Source organism: Notechis scutatus, chromosome 2 (genome assembly GCF_049901735.1).
Source record: "Notechis scutatus isolate UNSWTSFEM ecotype Mainland chromosome 2, rNotScu1.2, whole genome shotgun sequence".
Taxonomy (NCBI): domain Eukaryota; kingdom Metazoa; phylum Chordata; class Lepidosauria; order Squamata; family Elapidae; genus Notechis; species Notechis scutatus.
Window position 1 is genome coordinate 160,578,819 of NC_142010.1, and position 26,497 is coordinate 160,605,315.

At 38.7% G+C, this 26,497-nt stretch overlaps 1 protein-coding gene and 1 long non-coding RNA gene across 8 annotated transcripts in view; one reads left to right on the forward strand and one right to left on the reverse strand.

The window, feature by feature from the left end:
* The window catches only part of RIMKLB (ribosomal modification protein rimK like family member B), an 88,713-nt gene extending 70,165 nt beyond the window's left edge, over nt 1-18,548 (reverse strand). For 6 of the 7 annotated variants that reach the window (XR_015747911.1, XR_015747908.1, XR_015747907.1 and 3 more), the window contains exons 1-3: nt 17,971-18,547; nt 16,945-17,366; nt 12,668-12,887 (exon numbers count right to left, since the gene is read on the reverse strand). Coding sequence is in view for 1 of the 7 variants with exons in the window: in XM_026687377.2 (XP_026543162.1) it covers nt 12,668-12,842 (175 nt within the window). In the remaining 6 variants the exon portion in view is untranslated. Of the gene's footprint in view, nt 1-12,667; nt 12,888-16,944; nt 17,367-17,970 lie in introns of all 7 variants that reach the window. The other variant, XM_026687377.2, reaches the window with a different exon arrangement.
* A 161-nt stretch (nt 18,549-18,709) lies between these two features.
* On the forward strand, nt 18,710-24,420 carry LOC148132367 (uncharacterized). The gene is made up of 2 exons (XR_015747913.1): nt 18,710-19,541; nt 19,658-24,420. It is a non-coding gene; the product is annotated as an uncharacterized LOC148132367 (long non-coding RNA).
* Nucleotides 24,421-26,497: the final 2,077 nt, after the last annotated feature.

A 26,497-nucleotide genomic window follows, 5' to 3' on the forward strand; every position in this document is an offset into this window, starting at 1 on the left:
CGGAGTGTGACAGCTGAGACTTGCAGCACTCAGCAAAGTTCAGTTGATTTCTGCCTGCCTGGAGGCTCCTTGGGGCCATACACTGTCCTGGAGGGGTGGCAAAAAAGGAAGTTCTCCTGTAGTTCGCAAGTAGACAGCAGTTCATGTAGCTGGATCTGGGAAAAACTTCTTGACAGGCAGAGAAGAAGATGGCCATTCATGGCCCAACCAAGGCTCTGATAGCCGGAACAAGCTAGTACAAAGAAAAGCAGAAGGAAACGGTGTACTGGACTAGGGTAAGGAATATTCAATTTCTACCTAGAATCTAATCTAAACTCACCACAATAACATAGTGAAGAAGAGAGACTCCAGAGAGAGGGAATAAGAGAATTACTACCCTTTCCCCATCCGGAAGCGGCGAGAAAAAGTTTGGAGCAGATTGCATGGTCACTAGAAGTGAAAGTGAAACGTGGAAGCAATCATACTTAACTTGAAGAGGATGACTGGACTGAGTACCTTAATAAGTTACTTTTGAAGACATACTTGATGTATTATTGTTGAGTTATTTTCCCCCCCCCCTGAAATCTTGGTCATATTTAGTGAAAGATCTTTTTTTTTGCTGCCATGTTTTTCTCTCTTTACTATTCCTTTTCTGGACGTCTCTTTTAGAATGGAAAGGAAAAGAAGCGAGGCTGCCATCTAACTGGCTAAAACAGGAACATACAAGAATACTCTGAACTGATTAGACTCAACAAAAAGGTGGATAGTACTTTTTTTTTTAGAACAACAGAAGCTGATGTTAGAGAACAATTAAAGACGGTGTCCTGGCTTGGAACCTACCAAGTGCAAAGTAAGATTGGAACTGCTGCAGAGGACAATCCCTTTTTGATGGTGGTGGACTACAAAGGACACTAAACTGGAAAGATAAAACACTTATTTCATTGAAGACTAGGGATACAGCGGGCCCTATGGATTATAAATATTAATGGCAAGGACATAATAAGTATAAAAACAGATACCTACTTCATGGAGGGAAAATTCAAGGCTGGGTTGTGGCAGGTCTCCTAGATTACAAACTTAGTTGTTCTGGATTGGTTTTGAAACATTGGGCTTTTGGGATATTTAGACACTGAGTCATTGAAGATGGGCTGAAACTGAATTGAAGAAGAGCTGAAGCTGTCATATGGTTTTCTCCCCTTGGACATGTGGGTTATCAGTATTGATTTTGTGGGGTGTTGAATGTGTTGGAATATTATAGGTAGCTAATTTCTGAGTGGTTTATCATTTTGGTGGATAGAAGGATTGGTAGAAATATTTATTGGTAGCTATAGAAAGTGATAGAAAGAACCAATAAGCTAACACTAGCCGCTGAGATGTCAACCTCAAGCCATCTTCCAACCTGTCATCAGCATCCTCAAGCCCTTCCAATCAGAGGTCGATTGAAAGCATGCCTACAGATGGAAAAATCAAATGCATCCCAAAAGGAGGTATTAACGCTGCTCCAGACACTACAAGAATCCATGAATAAAAGTCTCAATGAAATCAGATATAGGGGAAGCGAGATATGACATGGGAGAGATGAAGAGGAAAATCCAAAACATGGAGAAAAAATTGAGAACTTCCGACAAATGATAATAAAAAACAAACAATTCAGAAAGTGGAAGAAAAAACAGAACAAGTAGAAAAAAAATGGAAGATACAAACTACTGTATAAACTGTTACAAGCAAATAAGGTGTTAGAAAACACAATGATAATGCTGGAAACAGATAAAGCTGCCCACTATCTAAGATTTCAAAATATAGTAGAGGAGAAAGGAAAGGATCTACCAGAGATAAGGAAAGAACTGTTGGTGAAGACTCTAGGAATAGGGTTCCCAGAGAAGTGCATGTAAGGTTCGTGAAAAAAATCATTAAGGGACAAGATACTTTAAAAGGCAAGAGACAAACCACTAGAGTAGAGAAACAACTGGTAGTATTTAAACAGATCCCCAGGAGAGGTAGGGAACTTAGAAAACAATACCGCTTTCCGATGACTGTATTGATCAAATATAATATAAATTTCAGATGACTGATACCTGGCAGGATAAAAGACACCAACTAGACTCATTTGACAAAGCAATGGACATTTATGACAATTACCTTAATACAGAAGAATAGGAAATAATAGGAGAAACAGTGCACAAGGGCCAGAAAGTACCAACAGAAGGAAAACATTTACAGCAATTTCAGAATGAAAAGGAGAAAAAAAATGCTCAGAACAAGAAAGTGCAATAGCAAAAGAACCTAGAAAAACGAGTAACCAGGAGTATAAGACCTAGATATAAATAAAGCAATGCAGGAGGAAGTAAAGATGGTATCAGCCAATATAAATGGGTTGAACTCCCCCATGAAAAGAAAAAAAAACTTTTTCAAGTTACAAAGATTAAAATTGGATATAATATCACTCTAAGAAATGCATATCAAGAAACAGTAATATAAATTATTGGGGTTTATTAGCATTTACTGATTGAAGAAAGAAAACGAAGAAGTGGATAAGTAAATTGCAGGATGAGGAAGGTACATTACAATGCCGAATGGAAAAGAAAAAAGACATAATACATGATTTCTACAAAAATTTATATATGAAAAAATACCAGAGGAAAAAATAACAAACTACTTGGAAAATGCCAATTTACCAAAATATCCAGAAACAATGAAGAATATGTTGAATGAAAGAATATCATTGGTAGAATTAACAGGGGCAATAAAAAAATAAAAAAACAATAAAACTCCAGGCCCAGATGGTCTATCAGTAGAAATCTACAAAGAACTACAAGATACTTTGAGTTTGTCAATGTTGGAGATGTATAATGAAGCCCTACTAGAAGCCAAAATACCAGATACGTGGACAGAGGCCTACATTACTTTGATACCAAAAGACGATTCGGATTTAACACAAATAAAGAACTATAGACTAATTTCACTATTAAACGCAGACTATAAAATATTTGCTTCAGTAATTGCTGAAAGATTAAACAGATTTCTAATTGAGTTTATACACTCTGATCAAAACGAGTTCTTACCCAAGAGACAAATCAGAAACAATGTTTGAATAATCTTGGACCCCACTCTAATGCAGGGGTCGCCAACCTTTTGGACCTCAGGGATCACCAAACTCATAATTTTAGATCCCAGGGACCACTAACTGGTTCTGTGGGTGTGACCTAATTTGTGGGTGTGGCTTGGTGGTCATGTGACTGGCTGGGCATGGCTTGTATGTAAATATTATAAATATTTATATAAATATTAAAGTTTTAATAAAAATAGAGCAACTTTTACCCAAAACCAGGCAAATCAGGCAAAGCAGGCAGGCAGATTGAGTTGCTTACAGAATCAGATTCATTCAGAAATCTATCTGTCATTTGCTAGCTCAGTCTGTCACATAAAATTTGCTTGCAAGCAAACTCAGAATACCAGTAAACACCATAAATCTGCAAAGAGGGAGTCAGGAAAGCTAAGGTCAAGAATGAACTAAGACTTGCAACAAATGCCAAAAATAACAACAACTAAATCTTTCAATCTGTAATGTTGTTCCTTACATTAGAAAGTTAAGGAAATGATAGGTTCACTAATGGAAGCAGATGGAAATAAAATGATAGGCAGCAGGAAGATAGTACATCAGTTTAATTCCTTCTTTGCATCAGTCTTCATGCAAAAGAAGAAATAACCCAAAGTATTAAAAGCAAACACCGAGGAAGACAGAATTTGCCAGTCAAAATAGGCAAGGATTGGTCTACCCTAGGTGTGTACAGATCACCTGGATCAGATGGTTTATATCCCTGTGTTTCAAGGGAGCTGGCAAATGTGATCTTGGAACCATGGAATGCAACATTTCAAAGCTCCTGTAGCATAGGGGAACTACCAGAAGAGCTTATGTAGTTCCAATCTATTAAAAGGGGAAAATGAATCCAGGAAATTACAGCCTAATCAGCTTGGTATCAATACTTGGGAAAATCCTTGAAAACATAATCAAGCAGCGGATTTGTGAGCACACAATTGTTTACACATCTTCTGGTCTCTGAAAGATTGCCACATGTATGATCCTTAAAGGAAACTTCATTTTAAGGCCATCTTAGAATCAAAGTCTCTAAAATGAAAATAGGAAGAAAACTAACACATTAAAAAGAATAGAGCTTCCTATAAGAAAATAACTGTCTCAAACCATCTAAATGTGTCCATAAGGAATAGGAATAGAGTTAAATGCTAATTTCCTGTCTAGAGGTGGATTAGCACACCTTCAAAATATGAAGTTACACAAACATAACTATTGTTAACTGATGGGGAAAAAATCATCTTAATATAAAGACATTACCATGGGATACTCCACAAGAAATGAACAAAAGGACATTTGTTTCAACAGCTATAATTTTACTATCCCCATTCATTTGGTTATAAATGGTAATTGAAAGGCACATTTCTAGTCCAAATAACTGGGAAGCAAGCATATCACTAGCAGTATCTCTTAGCTTTGTGCCTGAATAGGTATGATAGAAAATTTTTAGATGGCTTAATATTTTGACATCTTCCTATTTTCGGTAACAATCTCAGATTAGCTAGGCTTTAAATTCAGATCCCTGCAGCTATTTTTTAAATGATTGCATATACCATGTTTTCCCTCCCCCCTCTTTTTGGCAACACCTCACTCAATCTTTGATCTCAGATTAAGAGAGTTGGAAGGGACCTTTTAGGTAATCTAGCCCAGAGGTTGCCAACTGGTGGGCCGCGGACTACTGGTGGTCCGTGAGAGGCAGGAGCCAACACCAATTCTGAGGTTCCTTTCCCCCGACCCCCACGCAGGCCAGGGAACACCCAGGAAGGGCTCCAATGCTGCAATCTCCCACGTGCATCAGTCCATCCACTGCCAGTATCACCTGTTGCCCTACCTCCCCATCAGCCATCTGGTCTTCAGCATGTGGCTCGTCGGCCTCAGGACATCAGATTCCCACCACCCAGCATCAGTTCAGAGGTTCCTTTCCCCCCCACCCCCACGGACGGTGGGGAGAGAGAGAGAGAGAGAGAGAGAGAGAGGAGAGATCTTGGTGTTTTGTTTTCTGTGGGAAACGAGTCGAAATGACTGAGTATTTAAGGTTGCAGAAACAGGCAGCCAAGCTAAGTGCCTGAAGGACCCCATCCCGTCAGTGGGAGTCCAGGCGCTTCAGCGAGCAGGATTCGTATTAGTGGTCCATGGTATTTAAAATTATGAGTTTGGTGGTCCCTGAGGTCTAAAAGGTTGGCGACCCTTGATCTAGCTCAACCCCCACACCCAAGCAAGAGACCCTACACAATTTCTGACAGATGGCAGTCCAACCTCTTCTTGAAAGTCTCATGAAATTTCTCCTTATTTCCACATTGAATCTCTTCAGTTTCAATCCATTATTCCTTCTCTGGCCTTCAGGTGTTTTGGAAAATAGCTTGACCCACTCCTTTCTATGGCAGGCCCTCAAACATTAGCATACTGCTATCATGTCTCCCCTGTTCCTTATCTTCTTTAGAGTAGCCATGTCCAGTTCTTGCAACCGTTCTTCGTATGTTTTAGCCTCCAGTCGCCTAATTATCATGGTAGCCCTGCACTCTTTCTAGAGTCTGAACACCTGTTTTATAGTATGATGACCAAAACTGGATGCAGTATTCTACGTGTGGTCTTACTAAGGCTTTACAGCTGGCTGGAGAATTCTGGGAGTTGAAGTCCACAAGCCTTAAAGTTGCCAAGTTTGGGGACCCCTGCTTTACATAGTGGTATTAGTACCTCCCTTGATCTTGATTGTATCCCTGTTAATGCAATTCAGGATTGCACTGGGTTTTTTGGCTGCCACTGTACATTATTGGCTCATGTTTAATTGGTTGTCCACTAAGTCTCCAAGATCCCTCTCACAGTTACTACTATTAAGCCTGGTTTCATCTATATGTGTACTTTTGGTTTTTCGTGCCTAAGTGTAAGACTTTACTTTTCTCTATATTTTATTAGATAGAGCCCAGTGTTCAAGTCTGTCAAGATCCATCTGGATCTTGAGCCTATCATCTAAGGTGTTGGCTTTTCCTGCCAGCTTAGTATCATCCACAAATTTGGTAAGTTCCCCTTCTAGTCCCTCATCTAAGCCATTTATGAAGATATTGAAGAGTACTGGGCCTAAGATGGAACCTTGTTGTAGCCCACTGCTTACTTCCCTCTATATAGATGTAGTACCATTAAATAATACTTGTTGAGTACAGTTTGTCAGCCAGTTACAAACACAGTCACAGAAAACAGGTGAAGCCCCTTTTATTCCTTCACTTTGCTTCCGAGCTCTGAATATTCTTGACAGAAGACAAAAAACTCCTACACAAACAGTTACAAGAAGGAAAAAAGCAACACACAACCAGGCAAGATAAGGGCTGGAGGATGTCCACAGATAACACACACTGGGAAGGATGCCAAACACAGAAAGGAACCATAAACTATAGATATTTCACCCGTACGCATGTCTGTCCTCTTATTCAGTTGTCACAGCTGCAGCCCATGAAGAAGATCAAGGCCCTCTCCTCCTGAGTAGACCACATCTCTCCCTTATCCTCTCCTCCCTGCATGCCCTAGGATGGATAGGGAATGGGTCTGGGTCCTCCTCTGACTGCTCAGTCGGCCTCTGCCCTTCCCCAGCCTCCTCCACAACCTCCAGAGCCACACTTCCACTCTCTGCCGGCTGTTCCTCTTCTCCCTCAGAGTCAGTCTCCACCCAGGCCATAACACTATCTATCTCACTTTTTTCTAGCTTATGAAGAAGTTGATTGTGCTCTACTTTGTCAAATGCCTTGCTGAAGTCTAAGTATATTATGTGCAGAGTATTTTGCTGGTCTACTAATTTATTCACTATGTTGAAAAAATGAAATAAGATTGGTTTGGCATGATATGTTTTTAACAAACTCATGCTGACTTAGTTATTAACTTTACTCATTTCTAGTTGTTGGCAAATCTGTTTTTGTTTTTTAATCTTTTCCAGTATCTTCCCGGGTATTGATGTTAGGATGATTGGTCTGTAGTTTTCAGGGTCGCTTTTTTCCCTTTTTTTGAAGATGGGAACCACATCTCTTTTCCAGTCCTCTGGTAGTTAGTTCCCCAGTGCTCTAGAATTTTTGAAAGATATGGTACAGTGATTCCGAGATGACATCTGCCAGCTCTTTTAGAACTTTGGGATGTAATTCATCAGGTCCCGGTGATTTGTATTCACCAAGATCAGACAGGTGTTCTCTTACCATTATTTTTTTTTGCTTATTTTAACTTTTATTTCTAGTCTGTCTTTTGCAGTTATGTTTTTGGTAGGTTGGACTATTGTTTCTTTTTACGTGAAGACTGATGCAAAGAATGAGTTAAGTAACTCTGCTTTCTCTCTGCTGCCTGTTACTTCCTTGCTGTCTCTTCTCTTTAGTGGACTGACTGTTTCCTTGATTTTTTTCTTTTTATATATTGAAAGAAACTTTTATTATTGTTGACTTTTGTTGCAACTCTTTGTTTCTTTCTGAATCTTTGCTTTCTTGACTTCATCTTTGCAGATTCTCTGCAGATTCTGGCTATCTCCTGATATTCTGCCTTAATTATGTGTCCTTCTTTCCATTTTTTGTACTTGTCCTATTCATCTTTCAATTTGTTTGTCAGATAAATCTTTGTACAGCCATGCTGGTTTCTTCCTGGATTTTTCTTTTTCAGTGGTATTGTGGTACTGGGCTTTTATGGTTATATTTTTCAGAGTTTCCCAAGCTTCTTGAGTTGTTTCCCCTTTACGATTTTCATCCAAGGAATCTTTCCCAAGTTCTCTCTAAGTTTGTTAAAATCAGTTCTTTTAAAATCTAAGACTCTAGTATCATTATGTTCTATTGCTTCTTTGCATTATGTTGAATTCTAGTATGACATGGTCACTCTCACCCAAGGTTCCTGCGGTTTCAACTCCCTCTATCACTTCTCTGTTTGTAAGAATGAAGTTTAGTATGGCTGTCCCTCTAGTTCCCTCCTCTACCTTTTGGACAACAAAGTTGTCAGCTAGGTTGGTCGGGAACCTATTTGATTTCTCACTTGGTGTGGAATTAGTTTTCCAATTGATGTCAGGCTAATTGAAGTCCCCCGTTAGTATTGTAGTGTGTTTCCTACATATATTTGTTAGTTGGTTAGCAAAAAGGAGATCTATTTTTTCTGCTTGGTTGGGTGGTCTGTAGTATACACCTATGGCAATGTCATTCTTTTTCTTTTTATATTAACCCATATGCATTCTAGGATGTTTTAATCTTTGGTTTCATGCATTTCTGTAGCAATGTAGTGGTCCTTTACATACAGTGCAACTTCACCTCCTCTTTTATGGGGTCTAGTTTTTTTGAACAGTTTGTATCCTTCTATCAATATGTTCTAGTCATGGATTTTGTCCCACCAGGTTTCTGTAATTCCAACTATATCATATCTACCTTCATGTAATAATAATTCAAGTTCATCCCATTTGTTCTCCAAACTTTGTGCATTTGTATATAGGCACTTGTGGTCTTTCAATCCAGAGTGGGACTAGCTGACAGAGAATGAAACTTTTCTTTTGGCAAGATTTTAGAGTCAGAAACATACTTGAGACACAGAGAACATATAGAGATAAATGAACAAGTCTGCTTGTACTATTCTGCATCCCTCCTTCCCACGATATTTTGTCTTTTAGTTTAAACAAGCAATTGACTCAATTGATAATTAATAGACACACATTTCCCTCACTGTTTAAACAATGAATCTTAGATTAACAGAGTGTGACTTTAGTAATGTGGAGGAAAAACAGAATGGATCCATTTTCAGAATTTTTTCTAAACTATTTCTTTAAATTTAGAACCAGTGAACAAAATCTTTCAAGGATCCTAGAGCATGGCAGAATTACTAGAGGACTGGAAAAGAGCTGATATGATTCCAATCTTCAAAACAGGAAAAAAAAGTGGAACCAGAAAACTACAGACCAATCAATTTGATTTTAATACCTGGGAAAATCATGGAAAAGATGATAAAACAGCACATTTGTGAGCATCTAGAAATAAACAAAAATATTTCCAAAACCAATATGAATTTGTTAAGAATACATCATGCCAGACAAACCTTAATGCCTTCTTTCATAAAGTGACTAAATTAGTGGATCAGGAAAATGATGTGGAAAAACAGGTAGTCTTCAACTTACGACCACAATTGAGCCCCAAATTTCTGTTGCTAAGTGAGACATTGTTAAGTGAATTTTGTCCAATTTTATGACATTTCTTGTCACAGTTGTTAAGTGAATCACTGCCATTATTTAAGTTAGTAACACAATTATTAAGTGAATCTGGTTTCCCCATTGACTTTGCTTGTCAGAAGATTGCACAAGGTGATCGTATGACCCCGAGACACTGCAACTGTTATAAATATAAGTCAGTTGCCAAACACCTGAATTTTTATCACATGATCATGGGGATGATGCAATGGTCATAAATGTGAAAATTGGTCATGAGTCACTTTTTTCAGTGCTGTTGTAACTTTGAATGGTCACTAAATGAACTGTTGCAAGTTGAGAACTAGTTGTAGTATACTTAGACTTCAGTTAAGACATTTAATAAAATAGACCACAGCCTACTTCTTCATAAGATAGAACGTGGGGCAGACAGTACCATTAGCAGATGGTTCACAATTAGCTCATTGCAGTCAGTGTGTAACCCTTAACAGAACTACATGTACATGGAGGGATGCATTCAATGGGATACCTCGAAGTTCTGTCTTGGCCCAGTGCTCTTCAACTTATTCATAAAAGATCTAGATAAAAGGGGGACTCATCAAATTTGTAGATGATACCAAGTTGGGAGGAATTACGGCACCTGATTTTCAGTAATTGAAAGGCTCAAGAAGAGGGGGTTGACTTATTGTCCAATGTTTCCTCAAAAAGGGAAAGTACAATGAAATAATATTAACCTGTGTGTTTTCATATGAATGATTTACTGTTTGGTCTCTTATTGCATTAACAATGATTATTCATGCCATTATGCTGCACGACTAGCACAAGATGCTCTATACTGGATGCCTTCTAGAAGCTTCTGTTGATCCCCCCAAAAGTCCTGGGTAATTGACTTCACTTCTCAACAACAGCGCATTATACTGGTATAGTATGGCTGGCAGATAAAACTCAAAGTGCTGACTTTGTCCAAAAAAGCCATCTACACTTGGCATAAAGGCATTTTCACACTTTCCTTATCCAGTCATAATTGATCCATTTGATATAATATATCCTAGGACCAACTGCAACTGCTTCCCCACTTTCTGTAATTGGACTGAATGGAGTTTGTAAGAGATGGTTTTCAATAGTCATCCTTTTGCTATGAATAGTTTCCTTTTAGAGATCTTGTTCAATGTGACCGACTTTCTAAAATTTAATAGAAACAAAATTACAGGTAGTCCTTGACTTATGACCACAACCAAGTCCAAAATTTCAATTGTTTACCAAAATACATGATTGATTTGCTCAACAAACCTAGCTCTCCCAGCTGCGGTCATTAAGCAATCATACAGGTTATTAAGCAAGGCACAGGGGTACCTTGAGGGTGAGGGGAAGGCTCTCAGAGGCCTGGTATAGGCCATGTATGAGTTGGAGAAATGCTATGTAAAGCCAGCAGCAGCACTGAGGCCAGGCCAGAAGCAGAGGCCTGGGGCCTTTAGCAGTCTCAGGCAGCTGCCATCATCCAAGCCTCTATATCAGCCCTAGAACTGTTACCACCACTCAGAAATGCCATCTTGCGGCATTCTCCAAGGCATGTGAATAGCAATATTGCCCCCACTGCCCAGCACTCCTAAACATCTGAATTCTGCTTATCTTAGGGCATTTTTCCTATGCTGTTGAGGTCACATGGCCTATCCAAGACAGCTACATCAAACCCTTCTTTTCTGAGCCTTTTCATGTATCACTTTAGAAGCTTCTAAAAGTTCTCTATGACTTCAGAAGCCTCTAGAAACCCTGTACAAATAGGGCCTGTTCTTCAGAAGCTCCATGCAATTTTGGAAGCCTCTGGAAGCTCAGCATGACTGGAAGCCTTCAGAAGCCCCTGGCTGTGAGAGACTTCCAGAGGCTTCCAAATTTGTGTGTGACTTTTGGAGAGTTTTGAAGTCAAGTGGGACTTCCTGAAGCTTCTGAAGAACAGAACCTGTTTGCACATGACTTCAGAAGATCCATGACATCAGAAGCCTCTGGAAGCCCTGCATGAACAGACTCTGTTCTTCAGAAGTCTCTGGAAGTATGACTTTAGAAGCCTCCAAAAGCTCAAGAAAAGAGGCTATTTGTGTGGGGCTTCCAAAGTCAAATGGGGCTTCCAGAAGTTTCCAAAGAATGGGCCCTGTTCATATAGGGCTTTATGGAGGTTTCCAAAATCACATACGGCTTTTGGAGCTTTCCAAACTCGTGTGAAGAGGCTTTGAGAGCTGCCTCATAGGTCATTAAGGCCATTCAACAGCAGGAGAAAAATACATGAAAGTGGGCAGAACAAAGCAAAACCTCAGGACCAGGGCAGTGAGGGCAACTGTGCCATTCACCAAAGCACACACACCTTGGAGAATACAGTGAAGTGGCATTTGAGTGGCAGTAGCAGGGCTAGGGCTGATATAGAGGGCTGCCTAGTGCTGCTGGGCAGGACAGCCTAGATCTGGAAAAGATAGGCAGGCGGAGAATTGGAGTACTCCTGCAAGTTGTAAGTGCCTGAATTTTTATCATGTGACCACAACAGTGCAACAACAGCTGTAACTTCAGGCAAGGACATGAATATTTGAATACTGGAATATTTTCTGAATTTTATTTTATTTTATTGTGGGCATATATTTTTATAATAATTTTAAACTATTTTATTCTTAACATGAGTGTTTTATTTGTATTATTTCAATCAACTGATTATAATGGATACAAATTGCATAAATGAAATAAATCATAAATAACTTTTTGATGGGTATTAATATATGTACACTTATAGATTATCCCTCTGCAAATTTATTGTGGGACATTGATTCAGAAATCAATTCACTTTCTTCAGAATTTGAATATTTTGAAGATGACATAGCTTTCATTTGAAAAAAAAACTGAAATTCAAAAATAATCATTTCAATTAATTGAGCTACTCCCAGCCAGTACTGAGAATTCTGGGAATTAGTCCAAAAATCAGGTGGGCTCAGAGTAGGAAAGACTGCAGTAGGAAGCTTTTCACTTGAGTTGAAATATACTGATGGTAGAGCACAATAGAAATATGCCACGTAGTACAGAACAATGTTCAGTGCCAGGATAGAACTGGTGATACATTTATATTATACAGCACTGTAGGTTGACATCCCCCCCACGGGGGGCTGTTATAATCCCCCTTGGGTTCTGCTATGAGGTAGCTACCATTTTAATTATTAATCTGCTTCATTTTCCAAAAGAACAAGAGACAATGCCAGGCTGACCAAATAGAATCATTTCTGAGATTTCCATACTTGCACTGAGATTTCCATACTCGGACTAGCATTTATGATGTTGCCTAATTTGGGTAATGAAACATCTGCAAGAAAAAAAGCAAGTTCAGAGAGCACTAAGGACCCCTCATTTCAACCCTGAGCTACAAATATCCTCCTCCATACTCTTCTAATAGTCATTAATTTATATCCTCTATATAATATTCTTACCCAGATTTCCTTGCTCAATGGTCAAGACCACTTCATCCATCAGCAAAGCTCGGAAGTCTAGATCCTCTTCACAACATTTGGCTTTAAGTGCCCTTAGAATTTCCTGCTGAGGATAATCTTCTTGAATACGTCGATCTGTTAAAAACCAGAGCCTGGGAACAACAGAGCTACACATCTTGAAGTAGTTCTGCAGATTTTAGGTATTCTTTGAAAGGAATATCTAAAAAATATAAGTAAGAAACTTAGCTCATGCTTACATATAAACCATTCCAAATGACAATTCATTTTCTTGTTAAATTTGGTAAAAGCTAATGCTCCACTATTTCTTGCCCAAATTGGAGGTGAGAAGGGACTGAGAAAAAGTAGTTTTAATTAAAATTAATAAATAAAATAAAACTAATAGTTTTAATTAAAATAATGGAAACCATTTAAGTATTTTTATTTTTCAGTACTGTTTTATTGAAATCAGGATAACCTGTTGAAGAAAATTTAAGAAATAAGGAACAAGAAAAATGCTTGAATTGTACGGGAAAATTATTATTGAGATTCAAAAGTGACCTCTCTGCCCATCCAAAAGAATTCCTTTTGGAGAAAGAGAAGTAATACAAATCTGTGTGCCTAGGGTGCATGGTTCAGCCCATATCTTGGTTATGCTGTGACTGATTGTATGGTTTTATCTTGGCTCCTATCTTTATTATTTAATGTTTTGCTATATTTTATCTATTTGTTATTAATGCCTCAAGCCATATGTTTGAAATAGAGGATTTCCAGGGGAGATAATGGCAAACCAAAAGCAGCTCTGCAAAAGCAGAAATGACCACAAAAAAGACCAAGAAATTAGTGTGTCGACTGGTTTCTCGGAACTTCTCTGGTCTAGGATGAGACAGCACCCTTATGTTCCAGATGGCTGCTTCATGTGGGACAATGGTTTTCTGTGGGTCTGAGTGCTGGGAAATGAAGGGATCAGCATTCTTGTTTGCAACACTGGCAAGTTTTTAAAGATCCTAACTTCACAAACCTCATTTTCAAATCACTTTTGAAAATTGTCCAACACTATATAGACTTTTAGCTGATGACTTGACTGAAAAGTTATTTTATGAATAAGGGATAGGATATGGGATGAAGATATATTTGTTGGTAGCCTTGATAGAATTGGAAAGCCACTACATTTGTTTATACTTGTGATGAAGATTGGAAATCATATATAGTATGTATATGTACATGTGTTCTTTTTCTTTATTATATTCCCACTTTGCCTTTTATACATTTCATTTTTCCTTCCTATTCCTTTCTCTTTAAATTTAAATTTGCATTAGTTTTTACTACTATAATCAATACATACAACCTCTGGCCATGACCATAATTCGTTCGATAACCTTGGTAATTTCTTCATCTTCTAATGTTTCATCTTCAGGAATTTCTGGGTTGGGGTCATGTTTGATCACCACTCAAGTATGTGTTTGTGACCAGATTCAAAAATTTTGTGAATTTTTTGGTCGGAACCCGATTTGGTAATAGTCAGAAGCATTCGTGACCAGAGGTTCTACTGTATTTTAAATAAAAATAATATGTATGTGTAGGTGTGCATAAAGTGGTGGGTGACTGCATACATTGAATAAATGTTCGGTATATTCTAAAGTTAACTCAGCTCTCATTTTTATCAACTATATATTTATGGGGACTAGTAACAGAATCTGCTTATCCTCGTGCACTAAAAAAAAATGAAGACAAGTGACAAAGCTTTCATTTTTTTCTTGGCTTACTCATACACAAAGCACTTTCCCATTTGTTCTGCCACTATTCTATTTATGCCACTTAAACTGTTTTACAAATATCTGATTCAGCAATCTGTTCTTTCAGATCCATCTCAGTTGTTAGACCTAATTAATTATATACTCCATATCACAACTTTGCTGGCTATTATTTTTACTTCCTTGTGATTCTTTGAATCTGTTTTGTTAAAATCAATTTATTTGTTTTGATGTTTATAACAGGCTAAATTCTGGGATTCAGTCTATCTTTTTGTGGGGAGGGAGAACTTACAACAATTGTGGATAATCTTTGAATGAATAGGGACTACAATTTTTATTAAAAACATTTTTAAGTAATCTGATGCAGTTTGGAAGTTAATAACACAATTAAGAATTTGATTGGAAATATCTTCTGAGTTGTTTTGGGCAGTTTTGCTTTTCTAGATGTGCTAAGCCTGCCAAAAGGATACCACGTTATTTTATTTTTCACCAAAATTTGGTGGAAAGTCATCTATTTATTTGTTTTTAAAATCTGGCATTATGACTTTAGATATTTTTCAGTGTGGGAGAATATAAATTAGAGGTCCAGGGTCACATACAAAGTGTATTTGGAGTTACCATCTCTAGTATGCTTGCTGCATTATATAAAAAAACTAATGCAGAAAAAGTGTTACCTGTCAAATTAAAAATTAATGACGGTCACAATCTAGGCACCTAAATTTCACAAAATCTATTTGTATAAGAGAACAAGATTTCAGATTTTTAATTTTAAAGGTGCAAAACAAATGTTTTATTTTTGAGTACTGTTCAGTTGACATAGCACAAAATTATATGATGGGGCCCTTTTAAAGATTGCCAATCCATGAAACAAAGTTTTTTATGTCTTAAAATATGAAATATAAATAAGAATAAAATCAAAGATTTTACTTTTGCCATGTTTCCCATCCTGCAGGAATGGGCTCCTGTCACTCAATGACTTTCAAATATTGTTAATGTTTTGCTAATTCCTATACGATGTATGACCCATCATGACGGAATGGAATTCTGTCCTATATTTTTCAGTGTTCCTGATGTATACGGTAGTCAAGTGGGAATTAAAATCCAGACTAACAGTCTCAAATCAAGATTTTAGACTATAAGGATGTGATCAAGCATATATAGTATATATTCTGTGTATAGTACAATAATAATTTGGAATATGGATCCAAATATGAAGTTCCTCAAAATTGAGATGACAGGTACTTTTTGCAATCCAATCCTTTGCATAGTATCATATAATACATGATTTAACCCATTTAAAGAAACCTTCAGTATGTTTAAATGTTACATGTTTAAAGGTATTTTATCTCTTAGATATAATTATATTGCATTTGTTCATTTTTATTTTCCCCTTATTTTTATAAATAACTCAAAGCAACAACCTAATACTTCCGCCTCCTATTTTTCCCACAACAACAAGAAGCATGGTATCTATTTAAATACTGTTTCTTTGCAGTATGTTTCTCTGGGAAGAATTTAATCAACAGAAATATTTATGCCCTATGAAAAAGTGAGATAATCAGGTGGATGCATCCCTTTATCATATGACTGGATGAACATATTTTTTTATTTAATCTGAGAGAACATGTGGAAAAAATAACAAAGGTCACCTCCTGGGGTAGAGAATTCCAAATATTATCTATGCTATAGTAGTTTAAAATCATAATCTGTTATTCATAAACGTTTATTTAAAAGGCTACCTTTTAAAAAAAAGGTCACTAAAAATCAATAGATGAAAAGAATCAATACAGATTTGGTGCATACTATATAAAACATATTTATTGAAAATGTTCTGTTCCATATAAGGAAATATTTAGAATTTACAAAATGAAAATCAAGTTGAACTAAAATATTAATTCTGATTTTGCATTAATCTGCCTCCTTTTACATGTAATGCACCGCTGTAAGTTTTAAATTAAACATCTTCATAAAAAGATAACATAAGCATTAGCCAGTCATCAACTGCTACACTCCTTTTAGAGAAATAACCACAGAAATCAGGTGATCAAACATGCTTTTTGACTGCATTAATCTAGCTAACACTACTTCTTTTTTATTTGCAAAGGACGCCACATCCTGGTGAAAAAGGAATATTTCTCCTACACTGTACAGCCAACTGTGACATCTTTTTTTAAACTTTTTCTTCTCACTTTATAAGGGAAAACCTAGCCAATTACTTTTACCTACTTATGAAGCTAATTATCCTTTAAATTATTTCCCATAATTCCACATATCCAAAAGAACTCATTTTTTTACTTTCTTTAGGATTATAGGAAGTTTCTCTGCATTCTATAAGTGTTTCTTCTTTTTGCTGAGATGTCTATTCAGGACACAAGCTATTTGAACATCTATAGTACACAACCTAATGCCAAATTATAGGATAAGACCATGCTCAAAACTCCTCCCCTTTTCCTTCCCTTCCCTTCCTTAATCTAGCACTATTTCCTAAGAGGAGTAGGGTGAAAAAATAATCAGGTTATAACTTACCAGACAAAGGTGGGAAAACAGCAATGCTTATGAATTGTTGCTTCTGCCCTCCTTTCTGAGAAGAGGTATTTCTGGAACTTTCTTTTTTTCCCCTCTCCTGTTTACCACCCACTTGGAGGATAATCAAGTCCTCTCAATGCCTTTTGACTCTTCAAGAATTATTTGGTCATTGAACCTCCAAAAAAAGAAAGGTATCATGGGAATTGTTTTTGCCTGGTACCCTGATGGTCCACACCTAACCGTTGTTCTGAAAACTAAAGTAATTTGGTTGGGAGGTTTAATCCTCAAATTACTTCCATAGTAAACAAAGGAAAAAATAATATTAAGCTTAGAAGACTAAGCATTCAAAGCATACAAATGCCTTATTCGGATCTTCCTCAGAACAGGACCCTTACAAAGACTGTACCTGGCATCACCAGTATCTGGAAAACAAGAAAAAATGAGAGAATTCAGGTTAGCTTTCTACATTTAAGGCCTTATTGAAGGGGAAAAGAGTGATTTTAAATGTATAATCTAAAATTATACTTAAGGAAGGATTCAAACTGGACCAAATGAAACTTACTACTCATCAATATGTGATATGACTCTACTGAGATAAAAATCTTTTGAATCGTTTCAACAAAAACATACTTCAAAATCCTCTTATCATACAAAAAAATTAAATTGGAAAAAAAAAGAAAATGCAAATTGACCATGAGCAAAACTGCAAGCCTGAAGGGGAGAGTCATAGTTTAACAGAATACTTATTTCATTACAAACATATTTTAAAGCAGCACAGTTAAAGAAAGTATTTTCTATGCAGCAGACTATCTTTTCATCCAAAGTACAACAGAAGAGGCTTTGTTGTAATGTAAAACTAGCAAGAAATATTTTTCACATAGCTGCGATTGCATGTCACCATTAACACTTAAGCATCAGTACTCAGACAAAGAATTCTAAAACAACATACGTATGCACATTTCCCTTCCTGAACACAGAAGATGAGGCAATTTGTAGTCGAAAGGCTTTCGACAAGTCATCACTAACCTGGTTGCTCTTTCCGTCGTCTCCTCCTCCTGAACAGGACGCTTTATTTTAGGAAGATTAGGCGGGGAATCCAACGCCTCCCCTCGAATATTATCAAAGGGTGTCGATAAAATAAGTGTGGGGAGACATAAAAGGGCTGGGAAAGAAATGCTTCAAGAGAGACTAAAGACTCGGTGGATCCCGCAAATGTGGTACTATTCAAATCTCGGTTGGTAGTATCAGAATTATTTCCCGACGATGTGATAATGATCAAAATTGGAAAAACGAAAAAAGTGGGGAGGTGCCGAAATCGGCCTCTCCAGCCCCGCGCGCTCTCCCCCACCAAGATCGTCAGCAAGAGGCTGATGATGGAAGGGGGAGCTGTCGTGCCCAACCTTGGTATTATAGATGAACCAGCGAAATTAATGCCTCCCTACGACTAAGGGGAGAAAGGCAGCGCCTCCGCCCACCCGTAGAGCTTCCACGATCGCCTGGATCGCGCTCGCAGTCCCCGAGAAACCGCCACCTCCGATCACGGCAGCCCAGTCTTCTTGCCTAGCCTGCTAGGGTCGGAAGGAGGGATCGGAAGACGCCGCGAGCGCGCACACGGCAAAGGGAGGGGGCGCGGTCGATACACGCAACGTATTCGAGAACGCCCTATTTCGCGCGCGCCCGTTAGGTGAAAGCCCCCTCCCCTTCCTCCAACCAATCCCGCGCAGGGAGCTATAAAGCGCAGAGATCTTTCCCCTCCCCCGCCTGGGTTGGGTGTCGTCTCTTCAGAAGCAGTTGTAGTGGTTAAAGGGAGGAGGGGAACGCGCGTACGTGAGGCACAAGGGGAGTCGAGTTAGTGTGGCAGGCAAGTTGTCCTTTTCCTTTTCCTTCTCTGCTGCCAGTTTTTACTGGGCTTATTCTTGTAAGAATTTGTGGCCGTTTCCCAGTCGACCCCACCCCACCCGCTTTGCAGGCTTCTGTGGGAATATCATGATATTCGCCCACGCCCAATGGTGTGAATTGCATCTATCTCGTGAGCTAGCTTCGTTGAAAAGGGAGCATTCGCTCTTTGCCAGCTCAGCAGCCAGCTCGATGAAACTTGACTGCAGATAGGGAGCTCTGCATGGGCTGCGTGGGAGAGGGGAATCGGGATTTGTATCCCAGAATATAGAAAGTCCCTCTTTCCTGTAACCTTTGACAACCAACTGAAGGCTGCATACAATAATGCAACCCTTAAGATAACATCCCAATTAATAAATTTCCCACCTGATCCTGTCGTTTAAATACTAAAAGAATTAAAGAGGAATTCCTCCTTACTGACAGAGGAACCATAGAGTGGCATTATAAGATGCCAGTTAGACTCAGGCTACTTAAATGTAGCTTCTTGTGCTGTATCCAACATTGGACATTGTCGATTATGTTGGCGATCCTATTTTTATCAACAGACACACAAAAAAGTGCTGCTGAGTTTGGTCTAAACCAGTCCCTTAGATATTGAAGCCATGGTATTCTTCTGCCTGGACCCCTGGAGAATTAAGGAACTATGCGGTATTTTTCCAGGTGTTGCATCACATATCTGAAATATTCTAACTTTTGCAAATGTAGCTGGTGATTGATTATTACCATAATAAAATCTCACTAGCTTTTGATACTGTCATAGTATCTGACTTGACTGATTCTGCAGGATGAGCGCTGGATTAGTTCCACTTTTAACCAGCAGAATGGTTTTCACCTTGAGCATGGCAACTTTGCTGTGAAAAGTGAATGTGCTGTGCAGACAGTTTAGAGTTAATGGGATTTGGGATAGTTAGTTAGGAATTGAGAGCTGTTCACTTAAGGGAATGCATCCAGGGGTGGGATTCTACGAATTGGCACCTATTCGCAAGAACCGGTTAACATTCTAAGCAGTTTGGAGAACCCATTGTAAGAAGAAATTACTGGCCTAATCCTGTAAGGAAGGCAGGAAGGAAACATTCTGGTGTTGCTTACAGAAACTGCCTCTTGATTAACCCTTATTACATTCTTGGCAGGAATAGAATTCCTTTCTCAGGAACTTCTCTGGAGTTTTTTCCCCCTCCTTTGCTGGTACTTTGCTTGTGTGGAGTGACCATTGAAAGTTACAATGGCACTGAAAAAAGTGACTTGTGACCATTTTTCACACTTACGACTGTTGCAGCATCCCCACAGTCTTGAGATGTGTGCCTCGATGTGAGTGATATTGAGTTGGCTACATCCAGCCAATAACATGACCACCAAGCCACGCCCACCCAGTCACATGACCACCAAGCCACGGCCACCCAGTCACATGACACCAAGCCACGCCCACCCAGTCACATGACCACCAAGCCATGCCCACCACCTAAGCCATGCTCACAGAATCAGTTGTTAAAAAATTTGAATCCCACCCCTGAATACATCATGGTAAATGTAGTTAAGGTATCCTGGGAAATGTAGTTCATGTCATGTGGCCACATCTGTAATCCTGATTGGTCACTAAATTGACCCTTGTTGGGTTGGGGGAGGCTCCCTCACTCTTGCCTGAATCCATTACCATGCAGCTGCTTCAATCTTCATGGGGATGAAAGTTTATTATTATTATCTAACAGACATGATAACGAAGTTGATAGATCTTCCCTTAGAACCCACCACCTTCTATACAGACAGCAGAGTGGTATTGGGTTATATCTACAACAAGAGTAGACGCTTCTATGTCTGTGTGAGCAACAGAGTTGAGCGGATCAGGAGATCCTCTAAACCTGTGCAGTGGCGGTATGTTCCAACAGATCAGAACCCTGCAGATCATGAGACAAGGTCTATTCCTGCATCCCAGTTATCAACTTCTACCTGGCTCAAAGGTCCCGAGTTCTTGTGGCGTACAGACGCCTTGAAGCCAGGGAAACCCAATTTGTATGAACTCCTAGATCCAGATAATGATGGCGACATTCAACCGGTAGTCAAGAAAATAGAACCGGTCGTCCCTCTGGTCGTCTGCCTGGCAACGACGGTCAAACACGAGAAGGAAGGCCCCTTAAAACCTGCTCGCTTTGAATGCTTCTCCTGATGGAAACCTCTTGTACTGGGGATGACTGTGATCGTCCACAAAGTCATGGAAAGGCTTCCAGTCATACTTCTATACTATACTCATGCTGAGAGACGAATATTGAGAAGTGTACAACAAGACGCATATCCGTCGGAATACAGATGCCTGAGTGCAGGGAAGCCCATACCACAATCAAGTCCACTTCTGAGACTGAACCCATACCTCGACAACCAGGAGGTACTTTGAGGAGGAGGTCGCCTACACAAAGCAGAAATGGACTCATACAGCAAGCACCCCATCATCCTTCCTGCTAACCAACATATAACAAGGCTATTGGTACAATACTACCATGAAGCAATCCATCATCAAGGCCGCCACTTCACAGAAGGTGCCATCAGAACGAATGGACTCTGGATCATAGGCGCCAAAAGATATATTACAACTGTTCTGCAGTCTTGCATTCATTGTTGCAAACAATGGGGTCAGACTCTACACCAGATGATGGCTGACCTACCACCCGAACCACTGTTCACCAATGTAGACCTCGATGTATTCGGCCCTTAGTCTGTGTCTGCCCGATGGGACCAGGGGCGGTCAAGCTAACAGCAAACAATGGGCAGTACTTTTCACATGCCTCAGCATTTGAGCGGTTCATATCAAAGTCATTGAATCTATGGACGCCTCTTGCTTCATCAATGCCCTGAGAAGGTTTCCAGCTTACAGAGGCCCAGTCAAGGTGTTCAGATCTGACTGTGGAATGAACTTTGTAGGCGCTTGTAACGAACTACAGATAGAAGACGGCATTCACCCTGACTTGCTGATCGATGGCTACCTTAAAGCCAACAAGTGCAGATGGATATTTAATCCTCCCCACGCATCTCACATGGGAGGAACGTGGGAATGCATGATTGGAATAGCTCGTAGAATCCTAGATTCTATGTTGGCAAAGGCACCTAAGCTGACACATGAGACCCAATCCACCTTGATGGCAGAAGTAGCAGCCATCATCAACGGTCGACCTTTGGTTCCAGTTTCCTGAGATCCTAAGAATCTGACTATTCTCACTCCAGCTGCCTTGCTAACTCAGAAGATGGGTGATTGGCCCACACCATTAGGGAACTTTGATTCTAAGACTTGTACAAACAACAATGGAGACAAGTGCAGCAGCTTGCCAACATCTTTTGGAGCGGTTGGAAGCAAGATTACTTGTCTACCCTACAAGACCGGCGTAAATGGAAGATCAAAGAACTGAACCTTGAAGAGGGAGACCTTGTCTTGCTGAAAGACAAGGATGTGCATCGGAACGTGTGGCCTATGAGACTTTTGTCTAAAACCCTGCCCAGCTCTGATGGACTAATCCAAAAGGTCAAGGTCCTGTGTGAGGTTGCTAGATTCCTCCTGCGACCAGCAGACTTTCACCAAGAAGCTCTACACTAGACTGGTCACCGCCCTTGTGCTGCTGCGGAGAAAGGCTGAACTCAAAGATTGAATCTCAAGCTTTGCATGTTTTGCTTTGTTTGATGCTTTATTATTTACTGTCTTCTCTTGGTTATACAGCTGTTTATCTTAGTTTTGTCCTGTTTATTTTAGTTATATAGTTATCTGCTATTCGGTTAGTATTACTCTTTACTGTTTATCTTAGTTATACAGTTACTTTAGTTAGTGGAATTTACAATTCCAGGCGGGGAGTGTGCTGTCCAGACAGTTTAGAGTTAATGGGATTTGAGATAATTAGTTAAGAATTGAGAGCTGTTCCCTTAAGGGAATGCATCATGGTAAACGTAGTTAAGGTATCCTGGGAAATTTAGTTCATGTCATGTGGCCACATCTGTAATCCTGATTGGTCACTAAATTGACCCTTGTTGGGTTGGGGGAGGCTCCCTCACTCTTGCCTGAATCCATTACCATGCAGCCGCTTCAATCTTCATGGGGATGAAAGTTTATTATCTTTCTACACCATAATGCAGATATGCAAAGGATTGGATATTAAGAACCTCATCATAACTGTGAGTTGATAAGGATGCCTGATGAACCAATAAAAAAGACTTTGTATGGATGCTTTGTGGAATTGCTCTGTCTGCTTTATAGAGTGTATCCAGAGTGTAATAAGCAGAACAGCAACCTTATTATTGGACATTTCTAATTTTAGCAGAAAAGAAGCAGTTGTAAGCAGGTCTCTGGAGGAAGGAAGAAATATTATCCGTTTCTCTTAATGACCTTGCTCAGAATCATTGGAATGGAAGTGGACAGAAAAGAATAAGGGTCGTTTGCATGCAATGTGACTCTCAGCACAGACCCTTTTTGTGCTTGCAATGCATGGGGGACAAACTTTATCTCATGATGTTCTACTGCATTCATCATTTTGATGAAATCTTTATGTTGTTATGGCCCTCAAAGTTAGAAAGATTGCCTATCCATGACCAATTTTGTGGCTGATATTTCATCAGTATTGTCACTATACTGGATAGAGCCAGAATTTCCAAATCAGTTGTTATGGGGTTGCCTTTGCTTGTCAGAAGGTTGCAAAAAGTGACCCTAGAATACTGCAACTATCATAAATATGAGTTAGTTGCTATGTTGAATTTTGATCACATGACCATGGGGAGGCTGCAATGGTCATAAGTGTGAAAAATGGTCATAGGTAACTTTTTCCAGTTCTGTTGTAACTTTGAACAGTCACTGAACAAACTGTTGTAAGTTGAGGACTACCTGTATTCTTTTCAGTCCTTTTCCATGGATTAGGAGGGATGTGAATCCTGGACACTTCAGAATCTCAAACTTTCATACATTTTCTATGATTTTATCCATTAATCTCTTCCCACATATATTTGTTTGGTGTTATTTTTCTAGGACTGCTGAGGGTTATATTGTTGGTCAAGATTTATTTTTTAAGGGAGAGGACAAAGAAAAGGAAAGGGATGTTTAAAGGGGGAAGAGTAGAACCAAAGGAGGGGTTGCTGGTACTGTTTCCTGTGACCCATGGAGCCAATGTGCTGAAAACACATCTCAATAAAAAATGTCTTGCATTCAAAAGAAGAAAACAAGTTCTTATCTAGAGAATCTCTGATCATTACTGATACTTATTTCATTGTAATTTTCTACTCCTTTGATTTTGGTTTCTTTTTAAGGAATTCAGTTTTGTATTTTACTTACATCTGCGGAACATTGCTGATGAAGTCAGAATATTCCATTTCAAATTTCACAATTAAAATAACCCTAATGCACTCATCATAACTCAATAAACTATAACTATCCCTTCATATTGTAGGATTTCTTTCCTGTACTTTTTTTATTTGCTGAAAGCCATTGTTAAACTGAAAAAACAGTATAAACATTTTTTCTAGATAACTATTCTGAGATTGCAAAATATGGAACAATTCCCTTTTGCTAGCACTAACAAACTTGCTTAAATGAAGAATACTTCCTAAAAAAATTATGATCACCTATTTATCTGTCAGATCTGCCATCTTTAGCTTCTATGTTTTGCTGGCATCCTGTCATAAAATGCTGCCGGGGGTGGGGGGTAGTAGGCAATGTGATGTAGTGAGTAGAGATAGGGAGGAAGTGGGGGGAGTTGGGGTTTCCTTGACAGAAACCAGAATCATGAAGACCAGCATGTATCAGTCTTCAAGAACACCTGGCTGGGAAAAGAATGTAAAACTGCACCAAGTGGTGCCACATATCCAAGCTGTTACCAAAACACCTAAAAGGCATGCCATTGGACAGAAATGGTCTGGTCAAGGGGGGAGGGCCAGGAAAAGGGGGAAAATGTAACTTTTGTTTGTTACATCTTCAGATCTAGCCTTTCTTTCTCTGCAACCACTTAACTTTAGTAAAAGAACCTATCACTTCAACCAAATGAAGTTGAGGGTCTTTCTTTCCTAAGGTCCTAAGCTGAGGCAGGGCTGATATTAGGCTAGATCTGAAATAGTAGTCAACCCAGAGAGAAGCCTCTACCACAGGGACCATGCAAATGATGTTGACTCAAGAGCAACCAGGAGAAAACCGAAGCATGGAGAGAAGCGGCAAGACCTCAAAGTGGAGAAGAGAATGGCTGGGAGAGGCGGAAGCAGTGGTGGGATTCAATTTTTTTTACTACCGGTTCTGTGAGCATGGCTTGGTGGGCGTGACTTGGTCATGTGACTGGGTGGGCGTGGCCAAGTCGAAGTCACTTCTTTGCCCTAATGACCTACAAAGAGAAGATAAACAAAAAGAAGGTTATTATTTTGTGCATTTAATACTTAAATAAGAATAAAAGAAGTACACAAAACAATAAAAGGTACACAGATACTTACATAAGAACAATAAAGTGTTATTTGTCTTTAAGGTATTTCCAAATCCATGTTTGATTGGCATCCTCACTTGCACTTCACTTTTACTCCAGCATCATCGGCTGTGTGATATGTTCTCAACCATTTTGTGACTAGGAATAGGGTCCCATTCTTTTAGAGGTAGGCCAATTACACTAACGGTCATTAAGTTTGTTATGTTGGAAACCAGCGAGTTCTCTGAACATATGTTCATTTTTGAAAAAACCCTTTTCGCTTCTGCTGAACATACAGCAATTGTTTTGACAATATTTTTAGCTTTTTGAATACTGTCAGGAATTGCATATTTCTGGGAATCTTTTAAAACATTGTCTACAAAATCTTTAATCATTATTAATTTCATAATTAAAAATGTCACTAAATGCAAGCAATTGTTCTTCAGATGCTGTCCATGGAACTACTACTTCTTCAATATTCCAGTAATCTGGCTCCAAAAAATTGGAAGAAATAAAAGTTAACATGATAATGATTGATGAGATAAACCAAGGGGGAGGGATGTGTTAAAGAAAAGACAACAGGAAATGGAATTTCAGAGAAAATATTTTGAGAGGACGGGTAAAATTAAATAATTGGAAAGAGAAACAACTGAATATAATAGAGAAGGAAGGAAGGAGTAAGGAAAGGTCAAAAAATGAAAGAAAACGGGAGACAAACTAGGAAGCAATTAATGTTTTACTAAGAGTAAGAGACAATGGCTGAAATAGAAAAGATAAAGATGAATAGGTGTATTATTACTTAAGATGTAAAATTGTTAATTGTTAAGTATGAAATTAGTATTTTAATAGAGAACTGGCATTAAAGATACACAACTCTCAACTATAATAAATATGAAAACTAATATGGTAATTGTAATAAACATGAAATTAATGTTTGAAAACAAGATTATAATCAAAGATATATAATTTTTAACTGTAATAAATATGAAAAGTAATATTGTAAGGTAGTAAAAGTAATGACATGTAGAACCTGATAGATTAGATTAAAAAAATATAGGATAGTGAAATATAGTAATAGATAAAAATTATAGTGTTACTAGAATTGAACAATACGTTAAATGTTTGAATATTGTTTGCTTTAGTAATAAATGGGACTAGGAAGGGACTTTGCTCAAAGTGCAATAGTGGCAAAATTAAGAATTAAAAGGGATAAATAATTGAAAATATAAATTAAACATGGACTAATGAATGAC